Raw genomic sequence first — 27,526 nt, 5'->3', positions numbered from 1 at the left:
CTGGGATCATGACCTGAGCCGAAGGCAGTCAGTCACTTAACTGACTGAGCCACCTAGGCGTCCCAACTGGGAATTTAATCCTATAAGTGATCTCAAAGAGTAGAAAGATATGTGCACAAAAATAATGCTACATTAGTTAAAATAATGATAGAACTGGAAATAGCCTAAATGTCTAGTAACAGGAAGATAGTTAAAGAAATAAATGATGAAAAATCTACTCAAAATACTCTGCTGCTTTAAAATTATAATTATGAGGATTGTGTAGCAATATGGAAAATGCTAGTAATATAATGTTAAGCAAAGAAAACACAATACTATATTATATTTAGGCTGTGACTGTAGCTATGTCAAAATGATGTATGCATCTGGATGAGAACTAGAAAAAAATTTTAAGTGAAGATATTATTTGTTGAGATACCAAGATTATGGGTAAAATTTCTTTATTTCAATTTCTGCTAAAGTTGTTATAACTTTGGCAATTCAAAAGAATTGGAAACAAGATGGTCTGGCTACTGCCCCTTCTGGAAATGGAAAGAATCACAGTGAGATGTGAGCATCCCATACGCAGCTGTACCCCAAACCACAGGATTGCATAGACTTCTGTCTCAAGGGCAAAAGCCATGCATGGTACTCCTTCCGACATTTTCTAGAATACCTAGTGTAAAACTGTCTACTGCATGCACTCAAACCCTGGGGTTGGCTGACATAGATGGCCTAACCCACATCCTTCATGGGTATTATTACATGCCTTTGAGAATCCCAGTAACAGTATCAACTTCAGAGTTTTTCCTCACCTGGGATTTCTCCCATTTTCGGGTGTCTTAAGTTGAAGGGAACTAGCTCTGCAACTTTCTAGCTGTATGATTTGGGTCAAGTTACTTAACCTTGCTAAGTGTCTATTTCCTCATATGTAAAATGGATATAGTAATAATGCTACTCCATGTAGTACTGTAGGATGTAAATTTAAAAAAAACAGGAAAAGTGAAATTTACTATAATAGTTTAATAGAAAGCACTCAACAAAGGGAAGCTATTGGTAGTGTTTTTATTGCAAAGGCCCCCATTGTTCTAAATGTCAAAGAAATGTTTAAATATAAAATGAACAAAAGAATGAAATGCTGCCTTTCACTCTCAAGAGAAACTTGTGTTTAATGGAAAAGTTTGCAACCTCATTTGATTGTATCTTTGGGTCTTGTTATATAGTTCTTTCTCTTCCACTGGCTAATCATTATCCCCTGGGTTTGAGTCTTGTCAAGTGTTCTTGCTGCGTGGAGGTACTGTCTGCACTATGGTGTTTAAAACATGTTAAGGAGTTTAACTAAGCATCCAACCAGATAGCATGGTTGAGCATAGTAACTCTGACATTTGAAGAAATGCATAATTTCAGGCCAGGTAGAAGGCTAAGAGAAAGAGACACTGCTGGTGATGCTGCAGATGACTAACCAGCTGAGGGAGATGAGAAATCTGGGAAGCCAAGAGCCATAACCAAGGACAAGCAAGGAATCTGGTTTGCAAAGAGAGTGTTAAGACATCAACAGCCTGGAAAGAGAAGTCCAGGGTAATTTGTGGCCTGTTGAGTACCAGGAAAAAAGATGTGGCAAAAGAAGCACAGATGTTGTGAAGAATGCAAGGAATTTATGACAATTCATAGTCTGACTACGGGAAATGCCTGCCAAGGGCAGATCTCAGTGGACCATGGGAGCACTAGTTCAGTGAGAAGATATGTAAAGACTAGGACTTCACAAATGACCTTTACCAGAGTATCATCTTGAACCAGAAGCAAAGGAAAAGGAGGAAGAAGAGGAGAACAAGAAATTGTTTGAGAAAAAAAATAAATGTTAGCAAGTCTTTAAAAGTAATTAAAATGTTTCTAGACTAACACCCCCCTTTTTCCCATCATTCTTTTATTTAAGAAGTCATCATCAATGACTTGAACTCACAATGATTGAACTGTGAAATGAGGTTGTATGCAGCTCTCTCCACATTCTCTTATCAAAACCCATACTACTCAGTCAAAACGCTTTACTTCTCTCCTCTCATCCCAAGTACATAGAAGTTGCTGCAAGACCTTGAGGATCATTTCTTCTCAACAACCTTAAGGTTTCTATATGTAGTTTTTATATAAATATGCATCTAATTGACATAGTGAAGATTATGGAGACCATACCCATCAAGAGGTCAATGGATTTGATACTCTCCTTTCTCACAAGTGTGAGAGGCTTGGTGTGGGGTTACAGGGAAGAAGACACTTTCTGGAAAGCTGGGAAGAGAAAATGAAGGCTGCCCTGCTAAAAGACTATGCATCAGAAGAGATCTGTTAGCCCTCACTTGGGCCCTCACTTCATGCTGGAGTTAAGACAGAGCTAATTTGCCTAAGCATTAGCATAAGCAGTGCCTCCATGCAACCTTCCCAAATCCAGATCTGAGCCTAAGAGAGCAAATAGAAGGCAAGTGTTAAGGGAAATAAAATGTCCCACAAGCAGTATCCTGCCCCCATATGACACATCAGTCCTCAGGTTCCTTGTTCCTAATGAGGCTAATTAATTCCCCAACCATGGATAGGGTTTGTGATAAACTGAAAAACAACTTCTGGGGCAACTGTCTCTAGTTCACAGAAAGTAAATTAATGGAAGTGAGTGACTGGCTAGGAGGCCAAGAGGCCACTGCTTCAGAGTGGCATCCCAGAGTGGAGCGATGCGGTCATTCACAGCAAGTTTGAATATGTGAGAAAAAATTAAAAGAAAGGAGTTTGGTTTCTCTTTTGTGATTTCCCAATATCACAAGATGAAAGTATTTTTCTTTGCTAAATTTAGTAAAATAAATAAGAGAATCAGAGATTTTTCTTAATTGAGAATATTTGCTAAATAGCATTCATAAGTTTTGAAGAGGTAGGCATGCTATCAGTCTTAGATGAAATAAAATTAAGAACAGTATTTATCATGGAGACAAGCCACAACTTAACCACACCTCTCCCTATCCTTATTCATAATTTACTTCTTCAATTCAGAAAAACAATATTTGGGGGAAGGAGATTGGGATGAGTGGGTGGTTAAAAGCTAACAGGCTTAGTGATTGCCAGATTACTAAGAAGTCTCTTTACTTGATGTTAAGTTTGCTATCATGTCCAAAGATGTATGAAATTCTAAAATACAACAATTTGAGGAAAGCACTTCAAGTCTCTTCATCATGTTTAAGCAATCAAATATTAAGAGAAAAGGGAGGAAAATTATAGCAGCAAAATTCCATTGAAAGAAAAGAAATAAAAGATGATCTCATGAGTCCAGAATTTAGCTGAAATTTCCTGAAATAATATAATCACTCTAAATAAACCATTCAGCCTCAGTCTGCATACCTGCTTGGTATTTTGATAAATAATACTACAACTTGCTTGAGAACTCCTTGTACAGATTTTAAAATTTTAATAGCCTTAACATTAGTTTATTTTACCAAAAGGGATGATGTTTGAAAAACCATGTTTATAATGGTCATCTTCTAATTTTGTTCTCTGGGCAGATGTTGGGTACAAATAACAGAGATGATGACCTGTCTGAAAGTCCATTCACTTTATCAGAGATGAGACAGCATATGGTGGTAGCTGGAATTTTCCAGGGAAACTATGCCTGTGTCCCCCTGGAAGGAACTGAATATCTCACAGAGGATTCATATACCATTCACAGACACCAAGGAAACTAGTGAAATAAAAAGTTGGCCACTCTGAGTGCTACGAAGTTTAGCATTCTGGCCTACAATATTAGCAACCCTCCCAGGGCTTGTCGCTTATTCATTTTTTGAAGGTGCAGCTTTGTAAAGAGTAATGGTAAAAGACTGTGCCCACGATTTCACACTAATTTTCATTTCCAAGAGCCCACACAAGTGAAAGCCATCCCTGACTTATTCCTCAAAGCCTTCAGGACCCTGATTTCCAGAATGTAGTTTGATTCTCTCTACTATTTCAACAGCTCTGAAAAATGACTTTTCTTACCCTCTTTCTAATTCACACCTGTATCTTCCTTGAATTGGTTTCTTCAATCCCCATAGATGGTCTTGACCCCTCCTCTTACTCAAACCCACCTCCATATTGGACATTCCTTATTTTCTTCCAACAAACCCAACACTGACCCCTGCTTTCCTTAAATTCAGCCTATAAATCTTGTTTTCATCTAACATTAAACCTGACAAACTAGAAACTCCTGGTTCCCTCATCAAACTTCTCTTCGCTATATATTAACCTATTATTAGGGAGAAGTGCTGATATGCCATTTGTACATTATTGATTAAAAAGTGGGGAGTGTAACCATCCAGATAATCCTTAGGGTCATATTGTTAGAAAAAGTACTTGATTTTATCCAGTACTTTGGTTATCAACATGAGAAAACTGAATCTCAGAGAGTTTGGGTGACTTGTAAGTTCGCACAAAGGATCTGGGGCTAAAATCCAATGTTGTTTTCAATATACCACATTGCCTTCTTTTTATTCCCTCTATGCATATGGCACTCTTGTAGGTGCTATTAGAAACACTTCCCAGAACCTTTCAATTCAGGAACAGCACTGTTGACACACCGGCATGAAAGGGACATCACACGCAACCCAGCTGGCACTAAAGTGCACACCATGTGGTTATTTACATCATGTAACACCCTAGCCACCTTCTCCCTCCTTCCTCTTCCTTCTCTCCCTGTGTTCAATCTGTCGCTGACTCTGACTGTTCCTTCTCTGCGGTAATGCCAAGGGCTGTCTCTGCTGCTGTGGAGGCTGCATTCCAACAGCTCACTCCCTGATGCAGGCCCAGTGCCTCTCCTTATGGGGCCTCCACCTCCCAACACTCTCCCTTCAGACACGCCAGACTGCCCTGGCAGCTGTCACCCCTTCACCTGCCATCCTGACCATGTCACACCCACCCCTGGGAAAATCTCCAGATGTACCCTGAGCAAAACACATAGGCCTGAGTGAGGAGACTGAGAGGGAACAGGGCCCCTGAGAACGCAGAGCAGGTGCCAAGTTTGCAAAGAAAAGAGAAATGATAGACTTTAGAGTGAAACTAAAAATAAAGAGAATGTGTTTTAATATCCTTTTGGCTGATTCATCTTTCTGTGGCACCAGAGAGAGGGGTGTTACCCTCTATTCACCAGTGTGCCTTATGTTTTGCCTACAAGGCCTCTCTTACCACATTTGAAAGAGTAAACGAACAATAACAATGCAAGTATAGCAGATAATGTTGGTAGCATGGCTACAATCTCCAGGTTGGAGCCAGACTCATCTTACAATTTCCATCATAGTCTTTCTCAAAAAAATGAGATAAGTAAAGTCCATATACGTGATTCCTCAACATCCCTTCGTATTCTTTCTCCTGTTGTCTGTTTTCATCTCATTCAGGCATGAGTCCAAGATGGAGTAGTGACTAAGTGGGCCTGGTGACACTGTACACTTGGTGACTGCTTATTCCCAAAGTGAGGTTGGCAGGAGAGGGAGCCCTAGTTTTCAGTCATTCCAGGGAGGGAACTAAACTCTAATTCCTAGCCTACTATGAAGTCTGCATAGCATCAACTTTTGTCCTAAAAATTCATCAGTGAGTAAAAACATCAGTGGCTGTCAATAGCAGGAGAGGAGAAGATATAGAGGAAGAAGAGAAAAGAAAGAGCTGAGGCATGCAGTGAAGAGAGAGGAGAAAAATACATATGCTGGTTGAAAGTGATTGGGAAACCATGATAATTGACTTTCTCTGCTTGACTTATTTCACTTAACATAATCTCCTCCAGTCCCATCCATGTTGATGTAAAAGTTTGATAAATGAAGGGGGGAAATTGGAGGGAGAGATGAACCATGAGAGACTATGGACTCTGAGAAATAAACTGAGGGTTCTAGAGGGGAGGGGGATGGGGGGATGGGTTAGCCTAGTGATGGGTATTAAGGAGGGCACGTACTGCATGGAGCACTGGGTGTTATACAAAAACAATGAATCGTGGATCACTACATCAAAAATTAATGATGTATTGTATGGTGACTAACATAACATAATAAAATTAAATTAAAAAAAAAAGAAAGTGATTGGGAAACCACTTCTGACCATCTATTTTGCCCACACCCATCTCATGCCTTGCAACACTATTTTGAAATAAGTGGATGGATGGGGATGGTAACACTGAATAACTATTGGGGAGAAATCAAAAGTAACAAGAGGTCAAGATAAGCCCATATGATTTTGCTTTGTTTGACTTCATAGGAGCATCCATTTTCAGAGGGTCTATTCTAGATTTAAACTATTTAGAACAATCTATACAACATATAGTTTGGGTATCCTTTTAAAGGAACAATTATTCATTTATTTTAATGGCAAATAGTCCTCGTTTATCTAGAAAGGAGGATCTTTTTCAACCAAACATTGGAAAGGATGCATTTTTAAGAGTAAGGGAAGAAGACGATACCTGCCCAGCTAGATATGTTATCCAACTCAACTCCATAGTGATACTACTTAAAATAGCTAACATTTATTTGGACTTTACTGCATACCAGACATTGTGCAAAATACTTTACATACATTATCACTTAATCTTCCCATCAATCCTGGGAAGTACTCTTTTACATATGTCCATTTTATATAATCTTTGAGTCTTAGAATATTTGGTGCCTTGCCCAAGGTGAACAGTGAATAAGTGGCAGAATCCAATCTGTCTGACTCCAAAACCTGTGCTTTTAGCCATTCCACATACTGCCTCCTTCATTGGTATGACTGATGTCACAGGCAGATCATACTCAAATCCTGTAATATGTTCTAAAGAACCAAAACTACATAACTAGAAAATGGTAGCTAACTTATATAGCAGGCCCAACTGAAGTCGTTCAAACATAAAAATGACCTCTTGGCATTTGATTATCTTTTACCTTAGACGTTGATAAACCAAACCATTCCCTTAGGACAACATTTCTGTCCAGCAAAGCATTTCTCTTGCCAAAGTATAATTTTGTTGGCTACATCTATCTCCTCCAAGCCCTGGAATCAGACCTAAACTAGTAAATTGTGCTGTCCTGGCAAGACGCTTGTCCTCCAGGGCATTGTATCAGGCTAAAGTAATACATCATGTTGCTTCCCACTCTGCTGGCCCATTTCTCCATAGTCCTAAAACAGTAATGTTTCTGCTCTGAATCGCCAGTTTTCTTGTCCCTAGGCCTTGTGCTTTAGCTTCCTGGTCTTAGAGATAGAGGCAGACTAAATTGCACTATTTTTACACCTGCCCTTGAGTTGAGGCTTCCAAAAGAAAGGAGAGTTTAAAGAAAGGGGAAGCCCCATAGATCTCTGCTTCATTCCTTTCAGACCCAGAGATACACAAACATTGACTTGATTAGGTAACGAGAAGATTTTGGTCTTTTGGGGTTGTGGGGATTTAGTAGCTGAGAAAGAGTTGCTGAGTGGTGGGGGTGGGGGTGGGTCAAATAGGGCCAAGATTCCTAGAAAAGATAACCTTGTCCAACTGAGAAGTAGTAGGACCAGCAAACACCAGCAGTTAAAAATTAACATAGGCCAAAATGAAATCAATGCCTAAATGTGATAGGTTTTCCAGAAAAGTTTGTGACATGTAGTTCATAGAAAAGTGGACATTTTCTCAGTGTTCACTTTTACAGATGCCAAAGGTCAATCCTACTTGGAAAGATCCTTCTGTAGAAAAGCAGAAATGTATAGGGTCCACCAGCAACATATAAGGCAGGCAATAGGTATACATTTTAGAAAAACTTCTTCAAAAGCAATCCTAATTTCAAAGTGTTTGACAGTAGCCTTGATACTGAATGTAAGTCACTTGACTCCCTGATACATGTACAAGTGTGTGTATGTATGTTATTCTAAGTGCATAATGATGTGCCTAGTTTACAGAAGTGAAAGCCTCTTTCTGTATCTTTACTAAGCATATAACAACATATATCTCAATAACTTTTTTCATTCAAGTGTGATTTCCATAGAATTTTTTAAAGGTAAAACATTGCCTCATCAAAAGGATTTAAGTTAAATGAAAATCCTATGAATTCAGAAAATATCAACCATCAATGTATCACATTTTGTTTTTGGATAAATAGTCTTATCACAATTTTCCTTATGTTAGGAATTCACTAAAGGAGCCTAGTTTTCCATATAAAGCCATAAAATGTGTAGGAAGGATTGAGAAGTGATTCTCACTTTTCCACCAATGAAAATAGCAATTAAAATGTTAAAATAGAGACAACTTCATGATTACTCATATTTTACCAAAGTTTCCTAGAGTATACCATGCAAAATTATGTCAACTGAATGATTTTTTTATTAAACAAGGTGGCCCATGGGGAAATGTTGCCCTAAGAAATTAATCATTCTGAGTTACTCTAAATTGTCAACATGTCTGGAGGTTTTGGATAAATAGTTGGTGTAAGAAACTTAATTTTCTGGCTTCTGTGGATTCTTACTGTAGTAGCTAATTTTGAGATCCATCCTCAGTTAAAGTTAAATGGAAGTAGTTTCTTATTACTTAATAACCCCATTTGTGTTTTCCATCAAACACATAATTGTGAATTTTTTTAGAAATAGCCAACTTGAATTGTCTTACTTCTTTTTTTCTGCCTTCAAAATATGATTGACTTTAGAACCTACTCCTGTTAGCAATTTCTAGAGAACAGTTTTATTCCTCAGAACCCAAAGAGTAGCAAGTTGTGTCTTCAGAACTGGATATTTCCCTGTTTGCAAAATGTTTGCATTTTTAATTGTTTAAATACTGATTCTTCAAATCAATGTCTCTTCTTTCCACTGATAGGGTTAAAATAATTAGAGTAAAGCTTTCTCAATAAGAGGAGAACTTTCAAAGGAAATTAAAATTGAGTACAACATCCCAACTGCATTCCAAGAAGCCTATAAGAAACACAAGCATACATAGCACCAGTAGAGGTAGTACCATTTCTATCAGTAATGAACAACTAGAGCTCTTTGTTCTGGAAGTGATGACCCCAGTTTAATCTCAGCATTACACCTTCTCCTTCAGAGATGGAGGGAAGCAAGTTGCTTGCATCCATGACAAAATGTGAGACTCAGCTAAATGGTGTGGTTTTGATGATGCCACAATTCTGCCCAAAACCCTTGTAACTAGCAAGTTTGCCCTGAAGATTATTGAATTACTCCACTGACCATGCATTATTTAAAGGGAAGTGCTATTATTATAGAAGCCAGCTGCTTAACCATTGGAATTCTGTCTGCTGGCCAACTTTCAAGATACAGCAGTGCACTGTGACTATGCATTATGTCTACTCCTAGTGGAGTCAAAGCCTAGGTTAAGTGGTGGCCAACTTGTCTGCTAAGCAATATTTGGTGTGCAAGCTTTAGAGCAAAACTGATGACAAAATAAATAAATAAATAAATAAATAAATAAATAAATAAATAAATAAATAAATTTTCAATGTCAAGACTCTATCAGCAAGAAAAAGTCTGTGAAATTTTATCCATGTTTATCTATTCATGCTGATGGTTAGGTGAGTATATGGCCACTTCATAAACACCAATACCACAGAACTCTGGGACTGTACCTACTTATAGAAAGGACTATCCTTTTTCTATTCTATTTCTTTTGTGGTAGTCTCAAGTGAGGAAAAATATTTTAAGCCTCTTGGGGAACTCAAATAATAAATAGAAAAAAATATTTTCAGTTTCTAAGTTAAAAAATATTTGAACCTATTTCCTGAAGACAATGTAAGTAGCTTCCAACCATACTGAATATTTGGCCTAGATGGGTTTTCTCCTCCATTTCTTTACTTGTTACAGAATCTCTGAAATAGACAGGACCATGGCAGTCATACACTGTGTACAATACAGGAATATGCTTCTAAGATCTCTGGCAGGTGTTCATACAGCCTTTACTTAACTGTTTCTAGCAATGGGAAGTTCATTACCTTTAAAAGAAGTCTGTCCCATTTTTAACACTTTTGAGTACAAATTGTTAGTTTTTTTCTTATATTAAGGCAATATTTGTTTCCCATTCACCTACCAATTCTGACACTGCCCACTGGAGCAGAATTACATAGTTCATGTAATTCCAATGAGGAATTTATAAAGGCAAGGATAGAACCATTCATTCCATCTCATTTAAAAATTAATCATAATGACAACAGCTATAATTTACAATCATTAAAAAATCCCCATTTTTCTCAAAATCGATACTGGAGCAAATGATTTTATGGCCTTTCTAGTAAACTACATTGTTTCAGACTTGTAGTTTTAGCCCATAGCAAAAAATGTCTTTATTTTAGTTCTAGAAAAAAAAAGTAATATGACTGTACTGGTGGTGGGAATGCAAAATGGTATAGCCACTATGGAAAACGGTATGGAGGTTCCTCAAAAAATTAAAAATAGATCATATAATCCAGCAATTCCACTTCTGGGTATTTATCTGAAGGAAATGAAACACTAATTTGAAAAGACATGTGTACCTCTATGTTCATTGCAACATTATTTATAATAGCCAAGATATGGAAGCAACTTAAGTGTCCATCAATAGATGAATGAACAAAAAAGATGTGGTATATAGTATATACAATGGAATATTACTCAACCATAAAAAAACAATGAAATTTTGCCATTTGCAGCAACATGGATGGACCTAGAGGTATCATACTAAGTGAAATAAGTCAGATGGATAAAGACAGATACTATATGATTTCGCTTATATGTGGAATCCAAAAAACAACACAAAGGAACAAACAAAACGAAACAGAAACATATTCATAGATATAAAAAACAATCTGGTGGTTGCCAGAGGGAAAGGGGTGAGGAGTGGGCAAAATAAGGGAAGGGGATTAAAAGGTATAAACTTCCAGTTATAAAATAAATGAAAAACAAGGATGCAATGTGCAACACAGGGAATAGTTAATAACATTGTAACAACTTTGTATGGTGACAGATGGTAGCTAGATTTATCATGGTGATCATTTCAAAACGTATATAAATGTTGAATCACTAGGTTGTGCACCTAAAACTAATATAATAGTGTATGTCAGCTATACTTCAATTAAAAAAAAAAGAAGTAATACGAGGCATTTGAAGATAAAGGACAAAACTTTGACCCTCAACTGTGGCCTCCCAATTAGTGAGAAATGATTTTTTTGGTTACATATCTTGATGTAGAACCAGAAATCTAACCTATAGAACACTTCAAAGGATGAATTAAACTTTAAAGGGCAATAGGTAAAAAATGAAGGTGGGGAAATTGGAGGGGGAGACAAACCATGAGACACTATGGACTCTGAGAAACAAACTGAGGGTTCTAGAGGGGAGGGGGTGGGGGGATGGGTTAGCCTGGTGATGGGTATTAAAGAGGGCACGTATTGAATGGAGCACTGGGTGTTATATGCAAACAATGAATCATGGAACACTACATCAAAAACTAATGATGTAATGTATGGTGATTAACATAACATAATAAAATTTTAAAAAATAAAAATAAAAGATATGGACAAAAGGTAAACTTTTTTATGGGACATTACAGAAAAGTCCTAAATTTCTGTTCCCAAATTCATTGATCTATGGACTGAAAAAGCACAGCTATTTTATAGACTGAGCCATGTAAAACTCTGAGTTCATCTAAGAAAGGTAACAAAGCAGATGCCCAGTGTGTGTTATTATTTTTTTGCTGTGCTGATGATTACTTGCTATTTCATAAGAGGAAATAGACCTGTGGTGAGTTTCATGGCTATTGATCGTCTCCAAGAATGGAATATGCAATATATACAGTGTTTTCTGCCTTCCCAAGACTAAGGGTGGTGTCTTCCTCCAGAATGAAGATTACACTAGAGATGCATGAGATGGAAATGCTAAAGAGATCCTGGAATTGCAAACCCTAACCTCTCCATCTTCAACCCATAAGCATGAATTTTGAAATTAGTTTTTTCTGAGTTAGCCAAGTTTGTAGGTTTTTGGAACCACCTTTACCACCCCACCTTCAAACATAAAATTATTATTCTATACTATACAACAAAAAAATCCCAATTATGTTCCATTAAGAGATGTATAGTTTTGACAAAGAGCAACCATTACCTATGGTGAACAACGGGAATTCCTCAAAGTAGGCCAAGCCACCTTCTCCTTCCCACCCCAAGAGAAAAACCAGTGTATCAGCTCCTCTTAACTGGCTGACCCCTTCAACCTCTTGAAATAACCACTTAGCAAAAAGTATGTAGAAGTCCTTTGTGGATTACAAAGAACCATGTAAACCCATTTGTGTTCTTCCTCTAATTTATAGTCCCAGGAAAAGATTATAAAAACAAAAAACAAAAAACATTGTTTACATTGCCCAGGGGACTGGCCGAGTCTCAGCTTGCCAGGGCCTGGCTGGCAAGCGGAACCAGAGAGTCTTCAGCACTAGTGGCAATGGCAAGTGAAAGCACTACTGAGGCTTCAGTTGGGGCCAGCTGCCTGGTCCCTCCCAAACCCCTCAACCATGAGGTTGGATTTGCCCCTAAGTGAGAAAGCAGACCCCACCCAAAGAGACCACAAATGAACCCTCACTGAGTTACTACCCCCAGCCGCCCTAAGAATGACAATAAACCTGACTTACAGGGAGGAAGCATCCCCAGGCTCCTGTGCCAAACATCAGGAAAACATTTGGGTTTGTAGAGGATGCCATGAATGGTTGGCCCTTCAAGCAGCAAGGCAGCCAAACTAGTTTGGTAGCAGGCCATTACTATGGGTCTGATCTTCCCTAACTAGGGAGTTCAAAATATACATGGGGATTTTGACTTTCAAAACACCATTCTGAAGAATGGTGTCATTATTATACAAACATGAGGCTTTTTATTTAAAATATAACATTGTCTTCTGTGTCGGCAATAAAGATTGAATATATGCCAGATTGATTAGCTGGATTCTTCAGGATCCGTGGTTCATAAATATTCCTCCAGGAAGGCTGGATATCAGTGCAGAAGACCAGGCTCCCCACCTCCCAGAGGAGGTAAGGGAGATGAGAGAAAGCCAAGATCCAGTCCGCCCTGCCTTTGTCTGAGCCAGAGCAGTTTCACTTTTGTCTGCTTTATCTATTGGTGTATAGGGAAGATTTAGTTTAACAGAAGTTCTACTTTAACAAAAAGCTTACAAGAAACTCAGGTACATTTTAAGTTCCTGTGGCAAGTTCACATAAGCTTGTTTTGCCCTCTCTTTTAATTCTAGAGCCAGGAAAATTGTGTCCAAAATAAAACTAAACCAAAACCTATTTGCCAAGTAAAGAGGTCTAATTTGCAAATATCAAAAGAAATTTGATTCATGATGTGCCATCTGGGCAATTAGAATCACATGAAAGATGGACATTTAGTTCATTCTGTCTCAGTGTAGTAATTCTATAAGAAACAGAATTGATTGTTCTGGTCTCTCCAGGATGATAGGAGAGGAAGCCCCATCACACTAGTACTGTTATCAATTCTAAATTCCAAGGCTTCAGGATGCACTTAATACTAAAGTTGTTTCTTCACAGACTATGTAAGATCCTGGAAAGGGTACTCAGAGAAAGTAAACTAACATTATTTAGGATCTATGATCTATGTCAGGTGATATTCTAAGCACAATTCATACATTATCTCATGGAATCCTCAAAGAATCCTTATAACAAAGATACTATTAAGCCTACTTTACAAAATAGATAAACTGGGCCCAGGAGGCTTAAATAACTTGTCCATAGCTACACAACAGGTCTCCTGGGCTCTCTGAGCCACTTGAACTCTGCAGGGAATAGATCTGAGTTTGAATCCTGATTCAACCCCTTACTGCATGAATGACTTGAAGCAAGTCATTCCCCACTCCAAGTCTCAGTTTCCACATCAGTAAAATGAGGAGCCCTTTCCAGACTTGAAACCCCTTTGATACTCAACCTGATGTTACAATGGAAGCTGTTAAGCAAAAGAGCAAACACTTGAGCCACGCTGCACATAAAAACTATGCAGATTTGCTAAAAAGATGAAGAAAATTTAAAACATGATGTTCTTTTAATTAATATTCTTAGCAGCCTCCAAACTAAGTGAATATATAAGGAAAGATTAAGTTTGTGCATAGACAAGATCCTTGACTACAGGTTTCTGAGAACTCGAGAATTAACACAAAGTACATGGTGCATTGAGTTAGTGCTAAGGAGTTTGAGGCAGAGTCCAGAGACACACTGGAATCCAGAAGGATCTGTTAGGTCAGGAATTGTTGGGGAAGTTTCATGAAGATGTTGAGACATATAGATTTGCCAGGTGTGAGGAGAGGAGAGGCTTCAGGAGCTGGGTAGAACTGTGAAGATAGCCAATTCCCCTCTAAAGCTAGGCCACTCTGTGTTTGATTTGCACAGACAAGCCCACGGGGTATGGCTCCAGCAGTCGGAGGGCACCTCAGACAGGCATCGTGGACGAGTGCTGCTTCCGGAGCTGTGATTTGAGGAGGCTAGAGATGTACTGCGCACCCCTCAAGCCTGCCAAGTCTGCCCGCTCAGTCCGTGCCCAGCGCCACACCGACATGCCCAAGGCTCAGAAGGTAAGCCCGCTGGTGGGGAGGGATCCACCATCCTCAAGATATTGAGGATACCTGTGGGTAGGCCAAACAAATTATGCCCCACAATCTCCCGGCTTACAGGTCAAAAAAAGCAGCATTCTCACCTCAGACGTCCATCCCTTTGGTCACTCCACATTGCAAATTCTTTCCACTGTTCTGGACTATCTGATACCAGAAGACAATGGAGAACAGTCACTAAACATGAGCTTTGGTATCAGACAAAACTGAAGTCCTAGCTTCACCAGTCACCGGCTGAGAGCCCTTGGCCAAATAACATAATCTATCCAAACCTTAGTTTCATCAGTAAAATTGGGATAATAATACCTTCTACATCAAGTCATTTTAAGAATTAATAAATACACATGCAATTCTTTTCACATCCTGCACAAAGTAACTGTTGGACAAGTGTTAACATCTTTCATAATTGTAATTAATAACAAAGCATGTAACTTTTCAAGTCCTGGTATTCTGCAAAGTTGCAAAGAAAAAAAAAATAATGCTAAAATGGGAACTATTTGAAATTCATGTTCAATGGCAAACTTATTAAAGGAAAAACCCATTAAACATAGAAATTTTTGGGTTTTTTTGTTTTTTTTTAAGATTTTATTTATTTATTTGAGAGAGAGAATGAGATATAGAGACAGCATGAGAGTGGGGAGGGTCAGAGGGAGAAGCAGACTCCCTGCCGAGCAGGAAACCCGATGCGGGACTTGATCCTAGGACTCCAGGATCATGACCTGAGCCAGAGGCAGTTGCTTAACCAACTGAGCCACCCAGGCGTCCCAAACATAGAAATTTTTGTTTGGCTCTAAGAATACCTAGAAATTTCTAATGATCAAAATCTGTAGGTGTCTTTTTCTATGAACTAGACTTCAAACAAACCTTAGAGCTACTATCTATGCCATCAAAAATACAGAAATCATCTGATGCATATTAGTCACTTGATAAGTTTTGTTGAATGAGTGAATAAATGAGTGAACAAATGAGAAGTGATTAAATTTTAGTCCTCAAGTAGAAAGAATGAGAACTGAAAAATAGGGGATAGGTGAAGGAGAAAAAAGAAAGTGAGGAAGGGTGGGTAAGGAAAGTAAAGCCCAAGTAGGTCTCCTTGGGGACACTGTTTAAAAAACAAAACGAGAAAACAAAAACAAAAAACTGTGGTTTTACTCTTTGGAGCCAAAACTAGCACTGTGCAGAAAGCATAAGAAGAAAAACCAAGAAGTTCACAGTGACACATGTGCTGCTTCCTGGTCCTACACTGCAGCTGAACCTGGAGGAGGACCAGGAGCTTAGTGGAGAGGTGAACCCAGGGAGTCACCATGAATGATGGAAAGGGCTTAGGCATAATCTGGTGCACAGAGAACACAGTAGCCAGTGGGTAAGTCAGGGAGCAAGCATCATGGAAGTAACTTAGGTGAATGTGGTTGAGAAGCGTGCTTGAGGGGACAAACGCAGGTCAATTCTTTCTCTTCCCAGGTGACCCAGTGTCTCACAATTTCTAGCTGGAGAGGGGGTGGGGGTCAGAGATGAGTCCCAGAGTTCTAGAAATTTGGGTCTTGTGACTGAGGCCTAGACATCCTTCCAGCACCAATGCTGTCTCCTATACCACATGGAGCCCGGGCATTCTGGGCTAACTCAAAGGCTCTGTCTTCTGGGACACACCAAGGGAACCACCTGTTCTCAATGCAATTATTTTTGTGATGTTTGCAGTATCATCCCCCATCTACCACCAAGAAAACGAAGTCTCAGAGGAGAAGGAAAGGTGGGCCAAAGAAACGCCCAGGAGGGGAACAGAAGGTGGGGACGGAAGCAAGTCAGCAGATGAAAGGAAAGAAGAAAGAGCAGAGAAGGGAGACTGGAGCTAGAAACTGAATGCAGAGGCAAAAAAAAAAAAAAAAAAAGGAAACTGGAGGAGAGAAGGACTAAGCAGACAGAGGCAAGGACGATGAGAGAGAAGCAGACAGCAATAAAGAAAAGTGGGAAGTGCTATAGAGGAATGAAGAACAGTAGGCCTGGTGGAGCTAGATAATGCATGTGATGGAAGGAGAATGAACCTGTTGTAGAATGTGGATAACAAACATGGAGAGAATGAAAAGAAAAATATAATGCCCAAAGAAGTCCAAAGAAAAACAGTGGCAAGAGTGAAAAAAAGAACACAAATTATAAAAGAGGCAAATAAGACACTACATTATGCCCCCCCCACAAAAAAACAAATAAGAGTAAAAGAATTAAGATAAAAACCAAGGCTTTTTTAATGCATTTTAAAATTTTGTGTGAGGCTATTATAGAAGAATTGGCCATGTCAATGTATGTCCAGAGTTAAATATTAGCCCAAAATTCTCAGCAAGACTGAATTGTGTCATAGAAGTTCCCAGATTTCCTTTCCTGCAGTGTCATGGAGGCTAGGTTTCTTAGTCAAGTCCAGGTTCAGGCCAAAGGGCACTGAGTATTTGCCTAAAGGCCTGTGAGGCTGGTGAGGTAACCTACAAGAGGAGGTCGTTGAACCTTTCCTTTTTTTTTTTTTTTGCACTTTGGAATCAGATATAGAAGATGTATTAGTTGTATTGGTCTGATTGGGCTGCCATAACAATATACGACAGACTGGGTGGCTTAAGCAACAGATATTTTCACACATTTCTGGAAGCTTGAAGTTCAGATGAAGGTGTTGACCTCATTTTAACTCAATTACCTCGGTAAAAACCCTATCTCCAAATAGGACACATTTTAGGTACTGAGAGTCAGGATTTTAACTTATGAATGGCCAAGGAGAGACATAATTCAGCCCATAACAGAAGACTTCTGATGTCTGATTACTGCCTTCTAATCCTATCTCCTGTAAAACTCTGTGTATATGCCTATCTCTGTCACACACACACAACACGCACACGCACATGCACATGCACACACACAAATCAAGTTTTTCAGATATGAAATCCTGTGAGTTTCTGTTCCATGGAAACACTTCGACAAAAAGCCTCTGAAGTTGATTGGTTCAATCCCTTCATTTTAAAGAAAAGAATACTGAGATCCATAAAAGGGTAAAGGCATGCTTGAGTTCTAAGCTGCCCTCCTTCTGGCCAGCAGAGAAGAGCCCATAATCAACATGGACTAAGAAAGAATTCTGAAAGGAAAAGATGGGGCAGAAATAGACGGCACATGAAATCTTCCATTAACTTAATAGTTTTCCACCAGAAGGAAGGGCATGAATGAGAGCAAGGGGCTGGATTTCTCTGAAGGTAAAAAAAGCTAAGTAGAATCACAGAATTTAGGTCTTGTAAATCTTCTCCTTCAGCTTCTTTGATTTAATTAGTAGACTTAGCATCTTCATAGATATAGAACAAAAAGTCTCAAGATCATCCAAATTGTGAATTCTAAGAGCTGAGAGAGGGTGTAGGAGAGCAGTGGTCACCCAAGCAAATGATGACACTTGGGGTAAGAAGATGACTAAACCAAGAAGTGAAGTATTTCATCCAAGTAACCTACTTTGAAGATGTCATGGTATAAAGGAACCTCCTTTCCACCTGGTCCTTCATGTCCCTGCTGTTTCTACTTCAGGATCATCCTTTCTCTATGGTGCAGTGAAAACCCAGGATATATAATAAATATAACATAACAAAACATATAAGGCCATGCCCAAGGCTCAATTCAGGAAGAAAAGGTCCAGTCAGAAATATGTCAAGCCCCAGATGAGAGCTAAGCCACTTCTGCTGTGGTTGCAAAAGCCTGGCCTATCTGAATAGACAAGGGTAGGCTGGTGCCTAAGCCCATCTAGACAGTCACCTTACTCAGGAGATGCTGAGTTCTTCTACTAAGACATCCATGCTTTGAGACCAGCCTCAGGCATAAACCAATGTTTATTGCGACCACCACCTGAGAGTAGCCTGCAAATACAGATGGTTCTTCAAGTTCCACAGAAGAATTAATAATTCATGTCCTATGGAAAAGTTCCTTAGAGAATTATCTCTTCCCTATTTATTGTTGACTGCATAAATGTCAATTATGACTCAAGGCTTTGGATAAACTATAATAATACTCTATGATAAGCTTCATTCAAAAGAAGTGAGGCAAAGACTTTAAAAGAAAAAAAAAAGGAATGGAACTTCCTAGTTAAAGAATGCTTAACTCTCACACTGTGGATTAAAATACACTTCTTTTTGGAATGGGTTTTATCAACTCTAAAGTAGTCATCTTGAATGCCTACATATGATTTCTGAATAATATGAACTAAGTAAATAGGAAGAATCTATTATTGTCTTTCCATCTCCTCCTTTCTAGTGTCAATACACAAGTACCTAGTGATACATGGCATATAATGCTAGATGGATGGGTGGGTGGATGGATGGATGGATGGATGGATAGATGGATGAAATAGATGGACAAATAAGTGAGACAGGAAGCTGAATAGTGGTAGAGAAAGACAGACCATAATAATAAGTAGCATTGCTGAGATGAAATGATTCCTCTCATCCTTGCATAGGACAATAAGGCAAGGACAGAGTAAGAAAAAGGAGGGCAAAGGAGATGCACTGACAACAAGCCTCGCATTGCATGTTTAGAACTTCCTTCTGGAGCTTAAACTGAAATTGTTCAAGGACCCACTGCTAAAGGTGGCAACTGGCTGAGTAGTACTTTATAGTGAATGTTATGTACCTATTTCTCTCCTCAATGCTTTCTTGAAGTGTGCAGAGTATTAATCATCATTTAAAATTCTGTTTCTACCATATCTTGGTGCCAAACGATGACTGTAAAACTAATGGGAAGATGGAAGGAATCATGATCCTGAAATCAAATTGTCGAAAAATATTTTTATTGAGCACCTACAATGTGCCAACCTCTGTACTAGGCATGAAGGAAAATTATAAGGATTGAAGGGGCAGTAAAAGATAGCAGTTAAGAATACAGACTCTAGAGTCATGCTGCCTGGGTTCAAATCCTGACTCTCACTTACTGGTTGTGTGGCCTTGGGCAAATCATGTCATTCACCTATGCCTTGGTTTTCTCGTCTGTCAAACAAGGGTACAATTGACTCTACTTCCTATGGTTGTGAAGATTTATTGACATAATATCTATATAAATGTGTATGTGAGCATGTGTGTACAAATAACATATCATATTGCTTAAAATGGTTCCTGGCACATGGTAATCACTATTAGAGTTTTAGTTAATATTATTTTATCTAGTTCTGAAAATTAGAGCCATCTGAAAAAGTAATAGATCTCTTTAAATGGAAGTGAGTCTTGTATCACTAAAACCTTCAGGGCCAAGCTTGCCAGCACTTTTTGGTGAGGTGGTAGCTGGGTTTCAAGCAGATAATAGAAGGGAACTCAGTGACCTAAGAGCCCTTCCAACCCAAAGAACCCCAGTTCTATGAATAATTCCAACTTAAGTGGAAGCTCAGCTCTCCCATGTGAGGAATCGTTAACTTTTATTTCAAGGTCACAGAATGAACTTTCAGAAAACCACCATTTTTCTCAACCAGTTAAAATCAAATGTAATATGTGTTTTCATTTCATGGTGCCTGAGGAAAATTTAACTGTAGCATGAACTCCAGCTCTTACTAGTTTTAAGTAAAATTGCCAAAATAAATAGAAATGTGGGATATTTCCGGGCTCACACAGCTTCCGGGACATTTCAGTTTCTAGGGCTGCCGATCCAGTGCCTTTCACAAGCATTTGATCTTCTTTCAAACATCTCTTGAAAACAAACAAAACCTCATACAGCTTCGAATGTGCGTGCTGTTAGGATGTAAGGGTGGAAAAAAAGGCAAAAAAAAGAAGTTCTCCAAGAGCCCCTCCTCCCTCCCTTAACCCCTTGACCACCCTCCCACCAAACACCAACAGGAAATAATGTTTTCTTAAGTAATACATTTTGCAATTTCTCAAGTCCATTAGCATCTATGGGGGAAAGATGAGGTCTATTCTCTTTACTTGTCTATGTGAAGGGAATAAGGCCCTTTCACTATTTAATAGGTAACAGGGAGCTGACTTTTAATCCAAGGGCAAAGTTGATAGTTTGAAGTTAAAGTGGATGGCTTTGGTAGCAATAAGAAGATAAATTGTTTTAGACAAACCAGAATGCTCTTTTATGAGGTTAGGGATTTGGGGTGACTTGTTTTCCAAAATTATAGGTAAATATAATTTCTTGGTTTTTCTTTCAGTGAAGAATTCCTCAGGTTATATGCTCACCAAAATGATTAAAAGTCCAGCTACTAATTGCTATGAAAATCAGTGACAGTGATTTATTGACCTAAGCAAGACAAGCCCACATTTAAAGAAGGAGCAGGTGAGGTTAGCAAATGTTCTTCAGTGGCCATGAAACTTCCAGGTCAAAATCAGCTTCTCCATCCTCAGGGTGCTAACTGAAATCTGAGCACTTTTCCCTGATGTCTGCATGTTTGGGGTTCACCTTTGATGGGACTCTTTAATGCCTTTAGTGCTACCTCACTTTTATCCAGCAACCAAAAGAGATTATTTAGAAATACTGACTTATGTTTAAACTCAAAAGAGAGAAAAAGAAATAGAGAATGGCAGCGAAATTATGTGAGATGTGGACAATGGACCTGTGAGTCCATATCTGGTACTTCTAGCAAGCAGCCAGGAAAGTTCTCACCATATACTAGAAGCTCAATTACAGATCTGATGGGCTACTGCTAGATAAGTAACAAGAGCTAGAAAACATTTTGGAAAACTCCTATCTTTATTTTATTAGCTAATGTTCAGGAAACTAACTCTTTTGAAAAGTGGAAGTTTGATACAAATAAGGCACCCAACTAATTTTAATTCTAAAGGTTCTTGCTGTTAATTTACAATCTGTAATTAACTATAGAAAATAGTTTTGAGGAGAAAGAGATTCTTTTCCCTACTTTCTGTGTGTGTGTTTACATAGTTTTGTGTTCTAGCATTGTTGCAACCACTAGGGATTTGGGGTGAATCACTTTCCAAAATTATAGGTAAATACAGTTTCTTGGCTTTTCTTTCAGTGAAGGCAAATTCTTATGTGAAAACTAAGCATCATTCAGGAGAAATCACATTATTCCTTTGTCTTCTCAAAGGCCCAGGTTTAGTGCTAAATTAAATATTATTCAGGAAATAAAGGGAAAATTATTGAAGAGGGAGAAAGAAGTTGGTTTTCTTTCTATTGTATCTTCTAAGGATCCATGGATTTCAACTACTTCCAATCTGATCTACAGAGAGAAAGAATGGTTCTGTATATCAGAAAACAGAAACTTTCACACAGAACCAATTTGCAACTTTAGAAACTTTCAGGTCTAATTCTTGACCCAGCACAATCATAGTTCAGTTCATCCAGCCTGTCTTCATTCCAGCATCCCCTGCTCCTACTTCTATTAGAGATTGGGGTTATTGGCAAAAACTATCCAATGCCTTTTCCGCCACTTTCCCCTTCCATAACTGTAAACCTCTAACTTCCTCAGTTCACTCTGGCATACATACACTTTTGTTCCCATTGGATCATACAAAGGTACATACATTTATTTGAGTAGGCGTGTATTACTGTCACTATGGAAAGAAGGAGGCAATAGTTTATACCATCCTTTCTGGCTTCTCTAACTAGTAGGGTGAAAATTTCTATAGGAAGGTGGGATGTTAAGAGCAAGACCTATGAAAGACTGAGCATGATGGCAGTTCTTCTGTCTGGTAAAATAACCCCAAAGTTCCCACTGAGAGACCAAGAGATTTTACATCAAACCCAAAACTGACCAAGTAGCCCCGTCTTCTAAGATGGGATTCTCATGCCAAATGTTTTTATAAAATTCTGTGTAAAATATATAAATGTTTATATGGGGCTTTCTGTCTGGCCAGTTCCAGGAGGTCAAGTAATCAAAGACCAACCATCCCTGCCATCTGTGAAAATATGATGTGCTCTTTTCACAGCTATAAATAACAATTATGGCAAGACAAAAATTCCAAATGATTAGGTGCAAGACCATGGCAGGTTGAGGGTTGGGTAAAGATTCCTAATCAGTTGACTGTTGTAGACTTGGGAATATGCGTTATTTATGTCATGGTGTGTGGGTGGCATGCTTGAATAGTTCCATGAGGCATTGCAGGACTAGAAAATAAGGAAAGTATAAATGAATCAATAAATACATAGCGCTATTACTGTTACTTTGTCAATATCGGTTGACTTAGGCCACTGTTGGATGCTCTGGTTTGTCTTTCTGTAAATAATGACATTTATTTCCTTCTTCAAATGAATATTAGGATAGAGGTAGAAGTGATTTTGGCACAATGAAGCAATTCTGATTTCTAAAAACTGTATACACGCATGAATTGTTCTTGCGCCATTTTCTGTCCTGGAAAAGCTCTGCTGGCACCATGAGTGTTTACTTTTATAAGCTGAAAGGCTCCCATCAACGTCAAACAGATGCAAATCACTTTAACTTGTCACAGTGTTATTTTGTTCATCCTAAAAGTTCAGACAAGCCTTTCAAACTTCCAGAATTTCTCTCAATTCAGCGAGGAGGAAAATTTAGAACACAGTATTTGAGTGTTCTGCCCAGATGTGTCACACACACAAAGAATGAGTGGAGGAGGGCAACACCCTTTCCTACCGATCCTGTGAACTCATCACTATGGCGTTGAAATGACACCAAAAGCTACAGCTCTGGGACACACATCTCCTCAGGACATGGCAATATAAATCACTTCATATACTACTTTAAGTACTCCAGCATAAGTTGTATGTCAGATGTATGGCATTTTGGAGGCTTGAGAAAAAAAATAATCAAATCCAGTTTTCAGGTAAAAATGTGCTGAATCTTTAGCACACATCAGTGAAATTGTTAGAATGTGGTGTTTCACTTTTTAAAGTACCACAACATTTGAACCTTTCAATAATTCCAAAATCAACTCCCTCTGGGAAAGATAGTGTTCTTAAACTTTTTTTTTATTTAAAAATGTAACACAAACACAAACAGCTAACTAAACAAGCTGCCCATAAAATCAACAGTGTAAGCAGTCTGAACCCTGAAGTGTTTTACAACATCCTTCAAGACTATTAAAGGCAACGTAAATACCTCTTGCCAACAAGGGAAAATACCCTTCAGCACTTTTTTTCCTTTACTTCTTTTTCCCCAGGATTTTAAACAATTTTGGTAGTGATTTCTTACATCACAGACAGAAATATTTGAAATAAAGTCAGGTGGTATCCTTTGAAGAGTAAGAAAGTTGCTAAATCTGGATAATCCATGAATAATTATGGGACAAATATAAATTCCCTAAATCCTAGGGATTCCTAGGGATGCACCAGTCTCTAGAAAAAAAGAAGTGTACATCTGGTATCCCAGCATTCCAGGGAGCTCTAAGCACTCAGTAAGTAGATTCCCTTTCTCCTACCAGGGAAAGGCAACACCCTCCTATGGGATGGTTACAACAGTAACTATAAAAAGGGCAGTGGGCAGTAAGAATAGCTGGTACTTATTAAGCACATGCCCAGTGGTAAGGATTATAGTGAATTATTTCAGTTAATCTTCACCATTAGATTATAGGGTAAATACTAAAATTATCCCCATTGTACAGATTTAAAAAGTTGGGCTGAGTATGGCTAAATGTCTTGCCAAGGTCTTACTCTAACAAGTGGCCAGACCAGAATCTAAACTCAGGAGGGACTCCAGTGTGTTAACCATGCACTGCACTCTCTTTTCTGCATTTTTCGTTGATACTTCTTGTACCACAACCCACCAATTGTAAGTTCCAAAACAGGAGGGGGCTCTGTGCTATTTGTCCCCATAGAGAGCACAGCAGGAAGTAGGAAGCCATGCAAGGGTTGCTATTTAAACTCTATTCTACTACTTCTACAGAAAAATTAAAACAATTTAGCAAGCTTTTCCTGATTTGCTATGCTTGTTGGAAGTACTGTGCATCTGGGAAGGATACAGAGGTGAAGGAAACATGTTACCTATCCTCAAGGAGCTTACTTTTCCGTGGGGAAACAAACACAGACATATTTACTCTACAGCACATCAATGCTCTAACAAAGGTAGAGGCAGAGTGGACTCTGATAGCATTGAAGCCTGAGCAGACTGATGTTGCTAATAAATGAGTTCACAAAATGGATCAAAATCAAGGGCCCTTGAAACAGTAGGCTATCTCACACACAACTATGCCAGGTAAATGTGAAGCGTGATCACCTGCACTCATAATAACATTATGAGGTGGGTGCTTTTACCCAACCCTTTCTTTTTACAGAAGAGGAAAGAGAGGAGAGAACAATGTAGTGATTCTCAAGGTCCCTTAATTCCTGTGTGGGGAGGTGGTATCCAAACCAGGTGTGTAAGCCCAGGTCTTTGGGGAAACAGAGATGAGACTGGGTTAAATGAGCAGGATTTTATTAGGGGAAATACTGGTGTGAAATAGGTGGGGAATCGGGGAGCCTGGGCAAGCCATCAGAACACAATGCAAGTGTGACCCCAAGTGAAGGAGAAGGGCCTGCAGAGAGAATGTTGGGTGGAAATGTCTTGGACTGCTGTATAGTCTAAGGAAATGTTCAGAAAAGCCACTGAGGAGTCTTTGAATCAAAAGTTTGCCAATAAAGGAATCTTGTGTTTCCCAGGAATGGGTCTACCTGTATCCCCACCATATTCATTCTTGTCTTTGGGGAAGGTGTCAGCTCTGGGCCATTCACCGTTGCCAGAGAAAAGGGTCATATTGGAAAAAATGGCCATTCCCACCATAACCACAGAAAAGGTAGGATGAGGTAATTTCCAGGAAAAAAGGAAGAGGCTGAACAGACTGACATTATGTCTAATCTATATACCTTTTACTTTGTTAAAGAGGCAACCATCCCACCAGGAGCACAAGTCTCTTGAAATGTGCACCTTTGTCCTTTGGTTTTAAAAAGTCACATCCCAAAGCACTGAGTAGACCGCATGACACTTACTCTCTTGGCTCCCAGAGATGAAAGGCTGACCCAACTATCCTGGAATTTGAACTTGTGATTCCCTGAAGTAACTTTGATATTGAAACATCTAAATCATCCTCCACAATTTCATGTGTCTCCAGGCCAAACCAGCAAAGTAGCTAGAGCACATCCTTTTCTACAAGCAAAGAGCTGATATCTGGGCGATCTTTCCAATTATCTGTTCCTCTGTTTCCCCCCTATTTTGCCCTTTTTAGGAGAAGGTCAATGCTGAATTAGGATTTTTTCTATACAATAGGCTGCTGTCTACGGCCATACCACTCTGAATGCGTCCGATCTCGTCTGATATAAAATAGGCTGCTAATATTCCATGCTGGACATTATTTTCCCAGCATTTCTTATAGGGTGCCAGGCTTTTCTTAGACTTTATGTCATACAATACTTACTTGTTTGGAGTAGTTGAGATGGAAACATAGTCTATTGAAAACATCACTGCTTCCTCTCTGAAATTTAAAGAGACTATTATCATCCTTCTTTTAGATGCTGTTTCTCAGGCAAAACCTCATAAAGATAGGTGGGGCAAAAAGAAAGGCTTATGATATCCACAGGGTTAGCTTTTCCTAAATGAATACTGTGCTACTAAACTCCTATCAATAATAATATAAATGGGGCCCAGCTCACTCTTGTGGTAAGGGACGGTACACCTCCGTAGTTTAGAGTCTAGCCTTACCCTCTAAACAAGCATATAACCACCATCTGGGATCATGGGCAGCTTATAACATTGTCAGTTATTATTATTGGAAAGATATTTGGACCTTGAAGCACCCAAAAATGTTTTATCTTTTGGGGAAGCAATATGGTAGAATGGCTAACTGGTGAGTTCCAGAATCAGAGGAAACTGGTTGTTTAGCTTTTCTAAGCTTCAGATTCCTTAAAGGCAAAATGAACAAGACATATTATCTATCCCCAAGAGAACTAGGAAAATTAAATAAGAAAAATATGTGCAATTAACATATATAATGTAGTGCCCAGCCCTGAGTGAGAGAAGTATCTTATTAAAATAATAAATTGTCTAATTATTAGTCCTAGGTCTATCAGTTTGTTTTTATGTGACCTCAAGCAAGTCACCAAATCTTAGCAAGCCTTAGGTTATAAATAAGACTGATGCAAATAATATCACTTTACTGGAGATTACCACGTAAACTATAAAGTGTCCGCAAATGTTAATCAAGGTTATTGTTACTGCCATTGTTATTAGCTCTCAGTGATCTTTTCAATCAAAAAGTTTGTGGATTGCTTTCTTTTGTAAAGCCAGGAGCTAGGATAAGAGCCAAGAGACAATGGGAGAATGTGAATTTCATGTAATACTTCAGGGCATTCACCAGCTTCCTAAATATCTGTGTATGGTACACAATGTGTTATTATGTATATCACAAATTAAGATGTTCTGAAACTTATTCCCTGATGAGTTGGTTAACATTTCCTTCGAAGTGATAAATTTCCTCAACCAACCTGAGTGAGCTAAAGGGCCAAGATTTTTTTTTTTTTTTAATAATCTTACCTTCCCTGGTGTCAGTAGGAAACAATATTTACTCACTACTGTTTTCCTTTCAAAAATCTGTCTAGTTGCATACTAGAAACAGTGTCAGCTGGTTTGTTTGTCTTGGACAAGCTGTTGAAGTGAAAAGTTTTTGCTTGGCTCAATGTGGGACAGTTTCATAACCCTTCAAGAAGTGCATTGAAGGTGGGTGCCAGTTCCGGCTGCTTCTAACATGCCTCCACTTGCTGCCCATTGTCAAGGGTGGCCAATGTAATTAAATTAAGACAATAAGCAAAGCAACAGATGCGACTGAGACCAAATCCCTGAGTGCTTTTGTTTTGTCACTGTCATTGTCTGCAACAAAGAAGTCACATGTGAGAGCCTGGGAAGGGAGCCAAATGCAAACCAGACAACATCCCAGCTGGTTTTGAATGGCCTCCACCTTACGCGTGTGTGCATGGGAACCATGCTACTTGGAGCAGTGTCTGCTCTACTCAAGTTAGTTTCTGCCCGTGGCTTTGCTGCAAGGCTGAAACAGACTCAGAAGAAATAGGCCAGATCCCTGTCCTCAGACTGACACTTTACACCTCT

The 27,526-nt window shown here is 38.9% G+C and overlaps 1 protein-coding gene across 4 annotated transcripts in view; it reads left to right on the top strand.

The window, feature by feature from the left end:
- The window catches only part of IGF1 (insulin like growth factor 1), a 69,615-nt gene that overhangs the window by 39,149 nt on the left and 2,940 nt on the right, over positions 1-27,526 (top strand). For 2 of the 4 annotated variants that reach the window (XM_088025670.1, XM_088025669.1), the window contains 2 exons: positions 14,318-14,499; positions 16,228-16,389. In XM_088025670.1, the coding sequence (XP_087881796.1) occupies positions 14,318-14,499; positions 16,228-16,389 (344 nt within the window). Of the gene's footprint in view, positions 1-14,317; positions 14,500-16,227; positions 16,390-27,526 lie in introns of those variants that run through there. The other 2 variants (XM_028121663.2, XM_028121664.1) reach the window with 1 other exon arrangement.

This window comes from Eumetopias jubatus, unplaced genomic scaffold (genome assembly GCF_037043125.1).
Source record: "Eumetopias jubatus isolate StellerSeaLion01/CBP00866 unplaced genomic scaffold, mEumJub1_p1.0 scaffold_8, whole genome shotgun sequence".
Taxonomy (NCBI): Eukaryota; Metazoa; Chordata; class Mammalia; order Carnivora; family Otariidae; genus Eumetopias; species Eumetopias jubatus.
Note: the sequence above shows the minus strand (reverse complement) of the source record. Positions and strands in the feature narration are given on the sequence as shown.